The following is a 13901-nucleotide window of genomic DNA, read 5'->3' on the forward strand; positions in this document are numbered from 1 at the left end:
AGAACAAAAAATACACAAATTATTCATCCTGCAAAATAACTGTACACATTCTTGGTACCGTTTTGGTTAGTTATACTGGTACCAGGCTTCAACAACAACAACAACAGCTTTTTTTTTTACATATTTCAAATTTTATGGTAAGAATTAGATTTACACCTATACTACATCTTACGTCAGTATTCCACAACGTTCACCATCTGGATCTCATACTCCCTTTATGTCCCTTCACGTTGTGCAGTTGTCCTCATCTCTTCATTCGTATTTCGGCTCTCCGTCTGTCCATTACTCCATCATTTCCTGGTCTTCCTTCGCCATTCGCATCAATATCGATTGCAGCATACACAGGCCTCTCTGTAACATACATCTAAGACATCTCCACATTATTAATTCTACTCACCTTTATTTACCACTGTTTCATCACGTCGAATCTCTCTTTATTAATCACACTGCTTCACATCGCTTCTCTCCTCAAATATCACCTCTGTCCCCTATTATTTATCACGTTGCTTCTCTCTCTATCTACCATCTTTATCCTCTCATTAGTCATCACGTTGTTTCTGCTTGATCCTTATTCATATGAAAAAAAAACGTATATACACCACTCTATCGACACCTGTTCATGACTCATTCGACCAGTCTATTCCGTCATACTTCTTGACATCCCACCTGAAAATTCTTATGTTCGATTTGACCCTGCACAACGTTACACACCAGAAATAAATACACTGACTATCTACTATAAATTGCCTACTTTCGATCTATCCTTAACTTTTCCATAATTTGATGTTAGAAATGTGATGAAGCCCACGAGATTGTTTTCCCTTGATCGTCTCAATCAGTTCAGCATTTTCATGGACAATCCGCCTCACTCTGAATGGTCCACTATACAACGTAAAGAATTTGCTGGTTAAGAATCTGCGCTTCTTTGATAATCGATGAGTTTTAATTAGAACCTTGTCTCCTACTGCCAATTCGATCTTACAGATCTTTCCTTTCTGCTTCTCCTGCCTATCCTTAGCTGCTTTCTTAATACGCTCTATCGCAACCTTGAAAATTTCTGTGTGCCTCTGCTTTCCTGATCGCGGAAAATCTACCAGCTCCCTGACTCGATCTGGTGGTGGTTCATTCTTTAGTACCGTAATTGGTGATAAACCAGTTGCTCCATGTGGTAGCTCATTGAGGATGTCCTGAAAATCTTTGAGAAAAATACTCCAACTTCTACGTTGCCTATGGCAATAGATCTTACACAACTTTCCCAGTTCTTTTACCACTCATTCACTGGGTTTACTTGCAGCATGGTATCGGGATATGCACACCGGTTTTATCCTTCTTCTCTTCAGTGTGGTTAGCCATTGTCTGGATCTATATCGTGGTCCATTGTCAGCTACGAACTTTTCTGCAGTTCCTGCTTCTCGCAAAAAGTTTTTAACAATCGCTGCTGCTACTGTCCTTCCCGTCGCACGTTTCAATGCGGTAAAAGTCACATACTTTGACACCAATTCCACTGCTACTAAAACATATCTATATCCTTGCACTAACTTAGGTACCGGGCCAAACAAATCTGTTGCTCCGAATTCCCTCAATCTACCTGGCACTATCGGAAAAAGCGGTGCTTTGCATGAGACAGTTAACGATTTTGCCTTCTGGCACAATTTGCAACTACCAAGCACGTTCTTGATCCTCCTCTCCATAATAATGAAATAAACTGATTCCCTTAACTTCTTACAGCATTTCCTTGCCCCGTAATGCCCGTAACTTAGGTGCGTGTACCAGACCAACATGTTGACTATTTCATTTGGTATACACAACACCCAGTCCTGTGTTTTCGGATTTCTATGGTAGAAAAGGACCTGGTTCTGAATTGTATAAAAGCGCGCTATATTGGCATCTATGTTCGCTCTAACTATGTCCTTCACCATTCTCCATGACGCGTCTTTATCCTGCTCTTTCGCGATATTTGTAAGTACCGCCCCTATGTATTTCTCGAACGGCACGCCCTGCATATACAATATATCATATCTGTTCTCGTTTACCTCCTCATCAAAGCATTGACCATGACCTACTGGGTTCCTTGACAACGCATCTGCCACTATATTCTGTGGCCCAGGAATATATATGACCGAAAACTGAAACTCCTGTAAATGGAGTGCCCATCTAGCGAGTCGTCTATGGTTAAGTTTGGCCGACATCAGAAACTGTAGTGACTTGTGGTCAGTATAGATTTTAGCATGCCTCCCATACAAATAGTATCTAAACTTACTAAAACCCCACACTATTGCCAAAGCTTCAAGCTCAGTTACCGTGTAATTTCTCTCAGCTTTGCTAAGCACTCGGCTCGCAAATGCAATAGGTTGTTGTATTACTTCTCCTCCTTGCTCTTGCTCTTGGAACAATGTTACCCCAAGTCCACTACGGAAACTGTCCGTGGCCATACAAAACTCTTTCCCTAGGTCTGGATGCCCGAGAAGAGGTGCCGATAGCAGTGCCTTCTTTAACGCCTCATATTCTTCCTGCGCGACAGGGTTCCAATTCCATACCGTTTTCTTTCCAGTCAGCTGACATAGTCTGGGTGTCGCTGCACCCCCAATTTTAATGAACCTCCTGTAAAAATTGATTAATCCTAAATAACCCCGTAGCTGACGTTTTGTTCTCAGCACCGGAAAATCTCTGATTGCTTCGAGTTTGTCTGGATTTGGTCTTATTCCCTCTGGTGTCACAATGTGACCTAGAAACTCGATTTCTTTTCGTCCAAATTCTTACTTTCCCAAATTCACGGTTACCCCATGTCTCTCCAGTGCACCGAGCAATATGCATAACGTTCTATTGTGGTCTTCCCAGTTTCTTTCGGCTATCAGGACATCATCCACGTACTGTGTTACCTTATCTTTTATTTCATTAGGAATGACAGTATTTAGCGCTCTGATAAATGCCGCGGATGATACATTTAACCCAAATGGTAGTTTCCGGAATTGATACGATTTCCTGTAGCACAAGAAAGCAGTGTATTTTCTACACCCCCTATCTAACTCCACCTGCCAGAAGATCATTCTCAAATCAACTGAGCTGAGAACTCTGATCCCGTGAAACTTTTGTAGCAATTCGTCAAGTGTCAGCGACCGATCTGTCGCTGGCTCTATTATCTTATTAATCCTTCTTGCGTCCAAAACTAATCTAATTGACCCATCCTTTTTTCGAGGCAAACTAAAGGGCTGTTGTACGGACTGGATCCTGGTTCGATAATCCCTTGTTGTAGCATGCTTTCGATCTCAGCTTCCACTCTTTCTTTGTACACAACAGGTATCGGGTACTGTTTATGAGGCTTGACCTTGAATCTATACACAAAATTTCTTATTGTACCCGCAGCATGTTTAAATACCTTTCTATTCTCGTATAAAATTTTCTGCAATTCCCCGTAGCCCGTGGTCCCTCGTAAATGCCAGATTTTCTCCCTGATCTCCTCCTCCAAACATTTATGAATTTCCTTCTTCTCTTGTTCGAACCCCGTATTCTGTGCCTGTCTACCGGACTTTACCGCCAGACATAATGCTAAGTGTGCGTTATCTTTAGCATATAAGCAATCGTCGAATCTTAATGTAATCTCCTCCGAATCTCGTTTCAACTCCATCGAACCATTTCTCGTGTTAACGACTGCTTTATATTGGTTCAAAAAATTAACGCCTAATATCCCTTCAACAGTTAGAGATGACACAATCATGAACACTGTGCTAAACCTCTTCGCCGGCACACAAAGTCTACCTGCACTTGTAACTTCACCTCAATTCCCTTTCCTGTAACTGCCCCTCTCACTGTTGTCCTTTGCAATGGCAACGTTGGCCATACTTTTGTAAGACTACAACACTTAAACACATCTTCCCTCAAAACACTCATTACACTGCCTGTGTCGATGACACAAGGTACGATTATATTATTTATTTCTACGCTAATTATTGGATGGACTTCAGTCCCCACATCTCCTACCTCCTCTAACAGATTCTCCCTTAGTTTTCCGTAATCGATATACCTAATATTCACATCATTAATAGTCCTGGTTTGTACCCGCCTATCATGTAGTCACCTTCTTGTCCCTCCGTCATTGTGACAGTGATTGTCCTGTCGTGAACCCAATGACTGCCTATCCTCTCTTCGCCCATCATTTTCATTTTCCCTTCTTCTTCCATCTCCGTCCCATCTTCTATTTTCCCGGTTTGCCTGTCGATATCCCCATGAATTCTGCCCCCTATTTCCTCGCCATCTTCCATTTCCGTCATTCCTCTGATTCCATGCTCTCCTGTCATTCTGATAGTTTCTGCCGTTCCTATCCTCGACTCTGTCTGACCTATGAGTCGTGTCGCCGTTCGCAATATTGCTCTCATTACCCAGTTCCTGTAACAAGTGCTGAAATGACGCAGAATCGTCTAAGCCTCTGCCTGCTATCACTATATCTCTGCGCAATTTCACTGGCAACTTCGTTATACAAATCCTAATGAGCTCCCCAGTTTCGTATGGCACATCTAAATACCTATTTCGTCTCAGCATTTCCTGATAGCACGACACTGGATCTCTTATACCACCTTCGTTACAATTTAGCATCATCAATATGCTTTGCTTAACCTGGTCCTGCTTACTTTTCGACCAGAATTCATTTAAAAACTTGTCACAAAATATCTCGTAGCTACTACAGTCTTTAATAACTTCCTGCATTTTCGCTCTAGCCTCGTCCCTCAAATGGTTACACACAAACTTCATTTTGAGGAGCGGTCCCCACGATGAAGGTAATGAATCTTGAAATTGAGACAGCCACAGGCATGGATGTTGGTAATTGTCAAGATCCGGAAAACAAGTGTACGTTTGTACCGACACGAAGTGCCTCCTACATTCTTCTCCCGCATTTATGTTTTCCGATCTTGGACTATACCCAGTTGGGTTTGCTACCTGTTTTATCCGACACAACCGTTCTTCTAACTCTCTGAGTTTGTCTTCCTCTTTCTGCCTATTTTCGTTTTTTGAATTTATCTCACTCTCTCTCTGCAGTCTACCTGGTGGTGTTTCACCTTCGCTTCTGCACGCTAATTGCAACTGTGCTAGTTCTTCCCTATGTTTCCTATTTGTTTCTAATTGTGCCTCTTTAAACTGTAATAGTGATTGTATCTCCTCCTGGTCGGCATAAACCTCTCGCTGCATACTGTCAGAGCCTGTTTCGCCTCTTATACTGATCTTTTCTACATCTGCCCTAATCGTATTCATTCTGACCACTACCTCCGCAACTTCATCCCTGTGTTTATTTAGCGCCACTTCCTGCCAGGTGACTTGAGCTTCCACGCTGTCTAATGCCCCTTGTTTATCTGCAAGTAAGTCCTCCACTATCTCTTTGATTCGCTCATCCGGCAACACGTCCCTATGTTCTGTAATATCGCTCTCTATTGCACTTATTCGTACCTCCAAATTATTGGCTTTTTCTTTCACGGCATCACATACTTGCTTCGACGCATCCAGATTCTTCTCCCCCTCGTCTAACCGATTATTAACTGCGGACAGACGCTCATCGATAACTGTGTGTAGCTTCCTCATTGCCTCTTTATTTCCCTTATCCATTGCCTCCAATCTTTCCTTATTTGCTTCCAATCTTTCCTTAGTCTCCCTATCTCTCTCCTTATTATCTCTATCCATTGCTTCCAATCTTTCCTTATTTGCCTCCAATCTGTCCTTATTATCTCTATTCATCGCTTCCAATCTTTCCTTATTTACCTCCAATCTTTCCTTATTATCTCTATTCATCGCTTCCAATCTTTCCTTATTATCTCTATCCATCGCTTCCAATCTTTCCTTATTATCTCTATCCATCCTCTGTAAAAACTGCAGTAGCACATTGTCATTTGCTACTTTCGGTGCGCTCACCTCGTTTGCCTGAGAAACCGTAGCTTCGCTAAGGGTAGCTGCACTTTCACTGCATACCTGACCTAGTCCCGGCTCGCCCGCGTCGTCGGGAAAAGCCCCCATTTGTGGACAAAGCCCGCCGCATAAAAGATCACCTAGCCGTGGTCCGCTGAACAATTCAGCCCCTTCCGAGTGTTTGCCGTTCTTGCTCATTAACCCATGGTTGACAGCTACTTCCTGCCGCACTGCTACGTTCACGCCAGAATCACTATTCTCCATGGTGACTACACTTTTCGACTGCGACCTGGTTACTACGGACATTACGCAAAAAAAATTATACAACGATCTTCCAACCTTAGATGACGTAGCAAGCGATTACATAAAAAAATAAAAGATCCTCACCAATCCAGAAAGAAATTGCAAACAAAAAAAATTTACTTCTAAGCGCTATCACAATATATTCCACCAAAATAAAAAAAATCTTAACAGCAAACCCTAACAGCAAGATCCTGGCAGGGTCGACATTATGAGAGGCACCCACATGCCTCGCTCATACTGTGGCATCAAGCAGTCAGGCCTGCAAGATGAGTGATCTGCCAAGCGAGTGGATTCATTCTTATTTATCGAGTAACATGAACTCTCGTACTCACAATTAAGTTACAAATTATCCTCCTGTATGAATAATACGCAACGGAAACGCACATCTGACTATCAGTAATTTACAGAACTCTGACTGTTCACTATGCACTGGCAATACCACATTTTCTTTCTTTTTTTTTATTTAACGGCTTTTATCAACATGTGGCCATCGCACTGAATATGAGTGGCGCACACATTATAAATTCTGGATATCATGACAACATACAATTCGAAGGAAAAGGCCACCAATCTTTTTCTTTTCACTATCTTATTTATTCCGATAAATTCTATAACCTAAACGGGACTGATGACCTTCGCTGTTTAGTCCCCCTTAACCATCCCAACAACAATATAACCTAAACACACAAATTCTATAACCTACAACAATAACACGTGAGAAATTCTGCCCAGTGGGCATGGCTTTACATTGGTGAATCTCTATATTATGGTCTCGTAATTATTTAACGCTACAGTGCACTTTCTGGATAGGATGGTGGATCTTTTATTATTTCTCACACTTCGACTCTCACAATCATCATCACAAAACTTTTCTCCAGACCGAGCAGTACAAAAGGAACACGCATAACCCACTACCTCTGAAACTTCCTTGCTACTCTCCCATGCAAACCACACATACTCAAATTACATGACATACACCACACTACAACATGAAATACAACACAGGCAATAGTCACAACAATATCACTTTCAGCTTTCCCACTTCAATTAATATTTATCCCAGTTTCACACGACACTGCCCCACTTCGTAATTCTACTTTCCTACTATGAACTCTGGAGATATATGCACGTCTTCCTGTGCAATGCAAGCCAAGTGGCGTTGCTGGATAGACGGCTGACTCACCTTGCTTCTCTCTCAGAGTATTATAGTTTGAATCAAGCGTCACACGGAAACATATCTCGCAAAGTAATATTAAGAACATATTCTTCACACACACGAGTCCTCAACTGATACCATGGACGAGTACTTCTCTTTATCCTTTGTTTCATGCGCAGATTGAGACTCACACAGTACTCCCCACGTGGAAGTACTCGTCTCTAATTTCAAGTCCTGCACACGCCATTTCTTAAATTTTTCAACTTATAGTACACACGCTAGTAATTCAGCTTAACTTAAGCACATGGAAGTATTTCAACTTATTGCTACACGTGGTTTCATTGTGACCATTGGTCACTTCTGAAGATTACTACGATCCCATTAATATTACCTGCCTGACATTTAATTCTCCCCACAAAAGTTCCTGAAATAGATAAATTATTATTTCAAATTGCTCTTAAATATTCCACATGCATACCATGTCTCCACTCTTTTGTCTCTATGGAGCACAACTAAGACAGGTCTTAACAGCACAAGATCCAGCGGCAGAGTGCTGAAACATGGCCATTCTTCAGGTCCTCTCGCACCTCTGTCGAAGTGGGGGAGCACCTTGCTACCGTATTGGTCAGCCACATTTCAGGCGCTCAAAGCTCAGGTAAATTTCATCTCTTTGGTCCCACCAAAGGTGGCCAAAGGATCGTCTCAAAGATGATCATATATTCACATTCACTATCTGCAGTTAGCAGACGACCATACATTCATTCATTTCACAGATCTCACCAAACTGGACGTAGGGATTTATTTTGAGGGAGTGCACATGTGATCAATTAAATAAATAAATTGTCATTCTTTCCCACACTGGTATCCGGCTTCGCTGTATTAATTGAAATTGAGTTATTTTACAAAAAAAATGTGTTGTTCTGACAAAAATAATGAAGTATGTTGTACCCATTTTCAATGTCGGGCGGTACTGTACCCTTTCAACTGTTACTCTCCACTTGATGCCTCTGCTCTGTAGTGAGGGGACCAGACACTGCAGTGAGATGTGGAGTTATATGCTAATGGAGAGCCTTCACATACAGTAAAATGCCAGTCTGTGTGCCATGTTCTGCAGTTCAGCTACTAGAGTAATAAGCCCCTACCAACCATAGTAACCACAAAAAATGAACATATTTACTAGACTATACGACACTGGAAGCCAAATTTGTTGAGTGTAACAATTGGTAAAAAGTGGTGGCATGGACTAGAATTGGTTGAATTGCCTGCCTGACCTTAAGATAACTCGAGTAGGAGCACTGTCTTCACTAGAAAGAAAGACGAATTTTTTCTACCCACCAAAGAGCCAAAGCTTTGAGTTTTAAAAAATTCTGGGGTGAAATACTTTGATTATGTAGTGTGTGTGATATTATGTCATGTTGCACAAAAAGGTGGTAAATATTAACATAAGATACTTTGAGGCCCTAAGCACATTTAATGTGTTATGTGTATGTACTAATATTCCTCTCAGACTACAAGCAACATACGGAATTGAGGTGTAACATTTGGTAGATTAATCTTCTTTAGTTAAATATGTTCTTCCACAGGATACCTAGTGTAATTTTAATTGTATTTCTCCGTTTTGGTAGTTAATGTGCTATCAACTATGTTAAATGCTAACAGTGTTACCAATAGACGTGTACCTGCCTTAAGTAACAGATTGATCATTCCAGGCACAGCCCGCTGGCCTGGCTACCATGAGTTTCTCACAATGCCCTATACAAGGTTAGTAGTCAGTTTTTGTAATAGTCATTGTTTTAAACACATATCCACACAAACAGCAAACTAACAGCAGTAAGCATTAAGTTTTTGGTCTACAGCTACATCTACATCATACTCTGCAAGCCACCTAATGGTGTGTGGTGGATTGTTCTTTCGGAACCACTATCTGATCCCTCCAATCCTTTTCCACTCACAAATAGTGTGTGGCAAAAATGATTGTCCGTAAGCCTCTGTATTGGCTCTAGTTTCTCGAATTTGCTTCTTGTGGTCAATGTGCGAGATGTATATGGTTCAAATCTCATACCACATTTTTTCTTTCAAGGTACATCGATGAGATACATTCAGCAGTCAGCATGGGTGCATGAACCTGGCGCCTTCTGTGGAGGCCTCTTCACTCCAATATTCACTGAACAGTCATTGAGGAAACGCTAATGGCAGCCCCTTGTTCATTCAGGTGGTCAGTTGCTCAACTTTTGCATGTCTTTTCAACAGTACACATCTCTGAAGCCATTGGTCACCCCTGTCACCTATGGCACATGGTGCACCACAGTTGCCTCTACGCCAGTTTTGGATAACACCACTCTACCACCCACATTATACTTTAACTACAACAGCATGCAAACAGTTTATAAACTTAGCCATTTTGGAAATGCTTCCGCCATTGTTCTCAAAGCCAGTGATGGTGCCCTTTTGGACATCAGATAAATTGCTCTGTTTCCCCATTACAATAAAGACTGCACAGTTTTCTGAGCCCCCAAAAAGTTGTATATACCCTCCACTGCCTCTGCCACTACTTGTCATTTGTGAGAGATTATTACACATTGACACTGAATGTAGGTGGTGGTCATATTAATGTGACTGGACTGTGTATATTAGTATGACAAGGCAAATGTGGAGTGATAGAGAGAGAGAGAGAGAGAGAGAGAGAGAGAGAGCAGTAGTGTGTGTATGTCTTTTATGTATATATTTTTGACTTTCACAGAAATTATTGCAACTTGTCCTCATTTTATGCATCATTTTAATATTACATAAGATGTATATATATGTTACAAAGATCATAGAAATAACTCAACTTGACACCGCTTTTATGTATCATAATAAGATACCACTGATTCAATATCTATAATTTTCATAGATTTAACGCAACTTGAGGTCATTTTAATGCGTAATTTTAATATTTTGCCAGAGGTATACAAATATATTTGACTTCCATGGAAATAATTCATGTCCTTGACTTTCAGCTGTGGTTACTTACCTTTTTATTGCATATGTGGTTCCATTTTTACACATCTTTTCGATACTACACTTTGATTGACTGAAGAGGAGTGTGAATGAGGGATACAAAACACAACTGGGGTACTTCCACCATACTGTTTTTTTTGTTTAATTTCCTGCCAGTTTTTAAATTCGCCACCACCACCACCATATTTGATATTGTTTAATTTCCCCATTTTTTTAAATTTCCCATCATCTGCAATCTTTGATTTGTAAATTCTCTGCTAATTTTTAAATTTCTCACAACCAACTAAGTTGGGTTTGTGAACTTCCCATGACTGTAGCACCATGTCACCTGGGTTTCCTACTGCTCTATACTAGTAACTAGTAACGTTTCTCTGTTTTCAAAATACAAACACATTACAATTGGAAAAAGCAGTGCTTCCCTTTGCTGGTGTGCTTCTCTGTCAGAATATCTTTTTACTCCAGATACACAAACAAAAAATTTCGTCTTCATATGTGGGTTTTCAGTCACATTTGCCTTAAATTTAGTTTTACATTCGCCATTGCATAATGCCTTCAGTTATACTCTATCTCAGCCCCTTCTTCTGTTTTATGAGAAGGTAAGAAGCTACTGTCAACTTACTTATATGTTTCACTATCCCTCTCCACAAAAAGCCAAAAACTCTAATCCATTTCCTTGGCCCAAAAACGGCATAGCTTAACTTCTTCAGGGTAGAATTATTTTAATCATTTCAATTTTGACAATTGTTTTAACATTATATTTGAGATATAAGGAAGTCATTACAAATATAGTTTTCAACAAATGTTTCAATTTACTGTACAACAACGAAATAGCAAATGGACACATTTGTGTACACGGTGCATAGCAAGTTACATGAGAGGAAACATAGTGAAAACATAAAGAATCCAAAAAATGTGATAAATAATGTCAAAATTCAAGTAACAAGACATTGTTCACATCATGTATTGTGGAAGAACTCCAGAGATTCTGGGCAAACAGAAACATTGCATTTTTGCAAATGTACCTTGTTCTTCTTTTGCAGTTTTTATTTCTGCACCTAGGAGGATACTTACATTCCTTTTTTCAGGGAAATTGGCTGTTCCATCCAGTCTTGTATCTGCAGAACATCCAGTGCGTTGCCTTTTCTTCACGTGAGCATGGTCAGGGGTCTTTGATGGTCTGCCATGCTTCCTTTTCAGGCTTCCAAGCCCTATAACTGTTGTAGCAACTGATGCCTTGCATTCTACAAAAGAAATATTTCTTTCAGTGTCTCTTTTGTAAAGAACCCATGCATTTACTAGTGCAACTTTATAGAAGTGGAAAAATACTCTCAAATAAAACTTCTTGCTCTTCATTGTGTGAGGGTAGTGTGCAACCATCCGGTCAGTCATGTCTACTCCACACATGAATTTGTTGTAGCATGCTAAACCATATACCTTCTCTGTATCTATGTGAGCATGGTTCTTCACATCCCATCTTTTGACAGTATCAGTTGATGTCCCTCCAGCAAAGGTAAATATCATGTGGACAATGTTTCTATCCACCCATCACACAACTATAATATTTTCATTAGAAGTAGCAATAGACATTGCCCCTCGACCTGATTTCATTAGAGCTTTGCTGTTGGTCAATTTACTCTCTGCACACTTCGTCTGTTAGACCTTATGGTTCCCAATACATGAATTTTCTTTTGATTCAAATACGAAAGCAATTGGATTGTTGTGAAAAAATTGTCAAGAATGATCTTGTGATTCTTTCCTTCTAGCCCCTGGCAGAATCTTACGACAGTGTTCCCAATAGGACCAAAGTTAGGGCTCAGTGTGCTATTCTGTCCCTGCCTTTTCTCTTGGTACATCACTAAAACTGTCACGTATCCATCTGAGCTAGAGCTTACCCATGCTTCGAATCCCCACTTTTTGGGTTTAGACTTTATATACTGTTTTGCCCTGCTTCTACCCTTGAAGGGGGTAATCATTTCATCTATAGATTGATATTCAGCAGGAGTTACTGTCCCTGAAAATGTCTCTCTCAATATGTTCAAAATGGGTTTCGCTGTCACAAACATGTCAGTGTTGTTTTCAGGGGTTTCGTCATTGTCCACAAAATGTAAATACGTTTTTATTTTCTCAGATCTCTTTAGTGACATAATGTCAGCAATAAGATCCATTCTCACAGCTAGGTTACTTGACCAGTACATACGATAGTTTGGGTACTTTATATATGTCATAATCGCTATATATATGTCACAATCGCTAAGAAGCAATGAATTTCACTTACTGAGACGGAGAAATTGCATTCACCATTTGAAAAAGCATACCGTGTTGTCTCTCTAACTATCATGTCCAGTGCTTCAGGAGTGAACATGTTGCAGTAGTAAAAATATGGTGTCTTTTCTACTGAAAGATCACTATTGCTTTTGTAAACGCCACAGAATGCGGGAATGTTACCAACGAAGTTATTGTCCTTGTTTGGATATCATATAATACTGGAAGATGTTGGAGAATTCGAAACTGTGGAACTTGTAGTTGCACTATTGGTCTGCTCTGTCATTGACTGAATTGCGCTATCAACAGCTAAATCACCACTAGCAACAATGTCATCACCAACAACACTATCATCATCACAATCATCATCAGAAATATCATTTTCTTCATCACTTGTAATTTCATCCAAATCAGAACAATTGGCATCATCAACAGAATCTAAAAATGAGTAACATTTCCTCTGGGCTCAATATTTTCCTTCGATTCATTTTTAATAATGATGGAAGAGAAACTGTAAAATAAGTGAAAGTAACAAAATGTCAAACACGGTATTCTATAATTGAGACACTGGTAAAAAAAAATGTAAATGCTATGTGGCTAGGGCCTCCCATCAGGTAGACCATTCGCCTGGTGCAAGGCTTTCGAGTTGACGCCACTTCGACGACTTTTGTGTCGATGGGGATGAAATTATGATGATAAGGACAACACAACACCCAGTCCCTGAGTGGAGAAACTCTCTGAACCTGGACCGTTAGGTTTGACATTCTGTCATGCTGACCACTCAGCTACCAGGGGCGGACGAGACACTGGTGGTTACGTTGTATTTCAGATTATGTTACCTATTGCACTGTGTCCACAAATGTGTACGTTTGTAAACAGTCGATTTATACAAAATAGTTCCCAAATATCACTATTTTAACAGTAACATTATAATAATATATGGTCAAAGCACACAATAAAAAATTGTAGACGAAAAATTATCCTGCAGAAAAGTGTAAATTATTATTTCAAATGTACATACTGAACAACAGACAGCTGTTCACAGATACAAAAATATATCTCTCCATAAAAGTCAAAAGTAATGAACTAGGGACAAGGTAGGCAACTTATGGGAACACAATGGCCACAAATGTAACCACTGCCCATTACAGGACCTCATTTTCTTCAAGATATTCAGCATAAGGTTAATGGCCACATATGTGCCAATATCCCTAAATAGGTTAACCATCATTGAACAATGGTCTTCATTTTGCATTTGTTCTTGTTTTGTTCTTTTCTAAGCCCCTCTTGA

General features: G+C 40.2%; 1 protein-coding gene across 1 annotated transcript; it reads right to left on the minus strand.

Moving 5' to 3' along the window:
• Positions 1 to 11973: 11973 nt before the first annotated feature.
• Positions 11974 to 12573, minus strand: LOC124722619 (piggyBac transposable element-derived protein 2-like). The gene has a single exon (XM_047247754.1). It carries the CDS (start codon positions 12571 to 12573, stop codon positions 11974 to 11976), a length of 600 nt encoding a protein of 199 aa, XP_047103710.1.
• Between the last annotated feature and the right edge of the window lie 1328 nt (positions 12574 to 13901).

This window comes from Schistocerca piceifrons, chromosome X (assembly GCF_021461385.2).
Source record: "Schistocerca piceifrons isolate TAMUIC-IGC-003096 chromosome X, iqSchPice1.1, whole genome shotgun sequence".
Classification (NCBI taxonomy): domain Eukaryota; kingdom Metazoa; phylum Arthropoda; class Insecta; order Orthoptera; family Acrididae; genus Schistocerca; species Schistocerca piceifrons.

What these genes read in the sequence shown, in the direction of transcription:
- LOC124722619 (XM_047247754.1), bottom strand. Translation starts at nt 12,573, where the DNA reads ATGACATATATAAAGTACCCAAACTATCGTATGTACTGGTCAAGTAAC.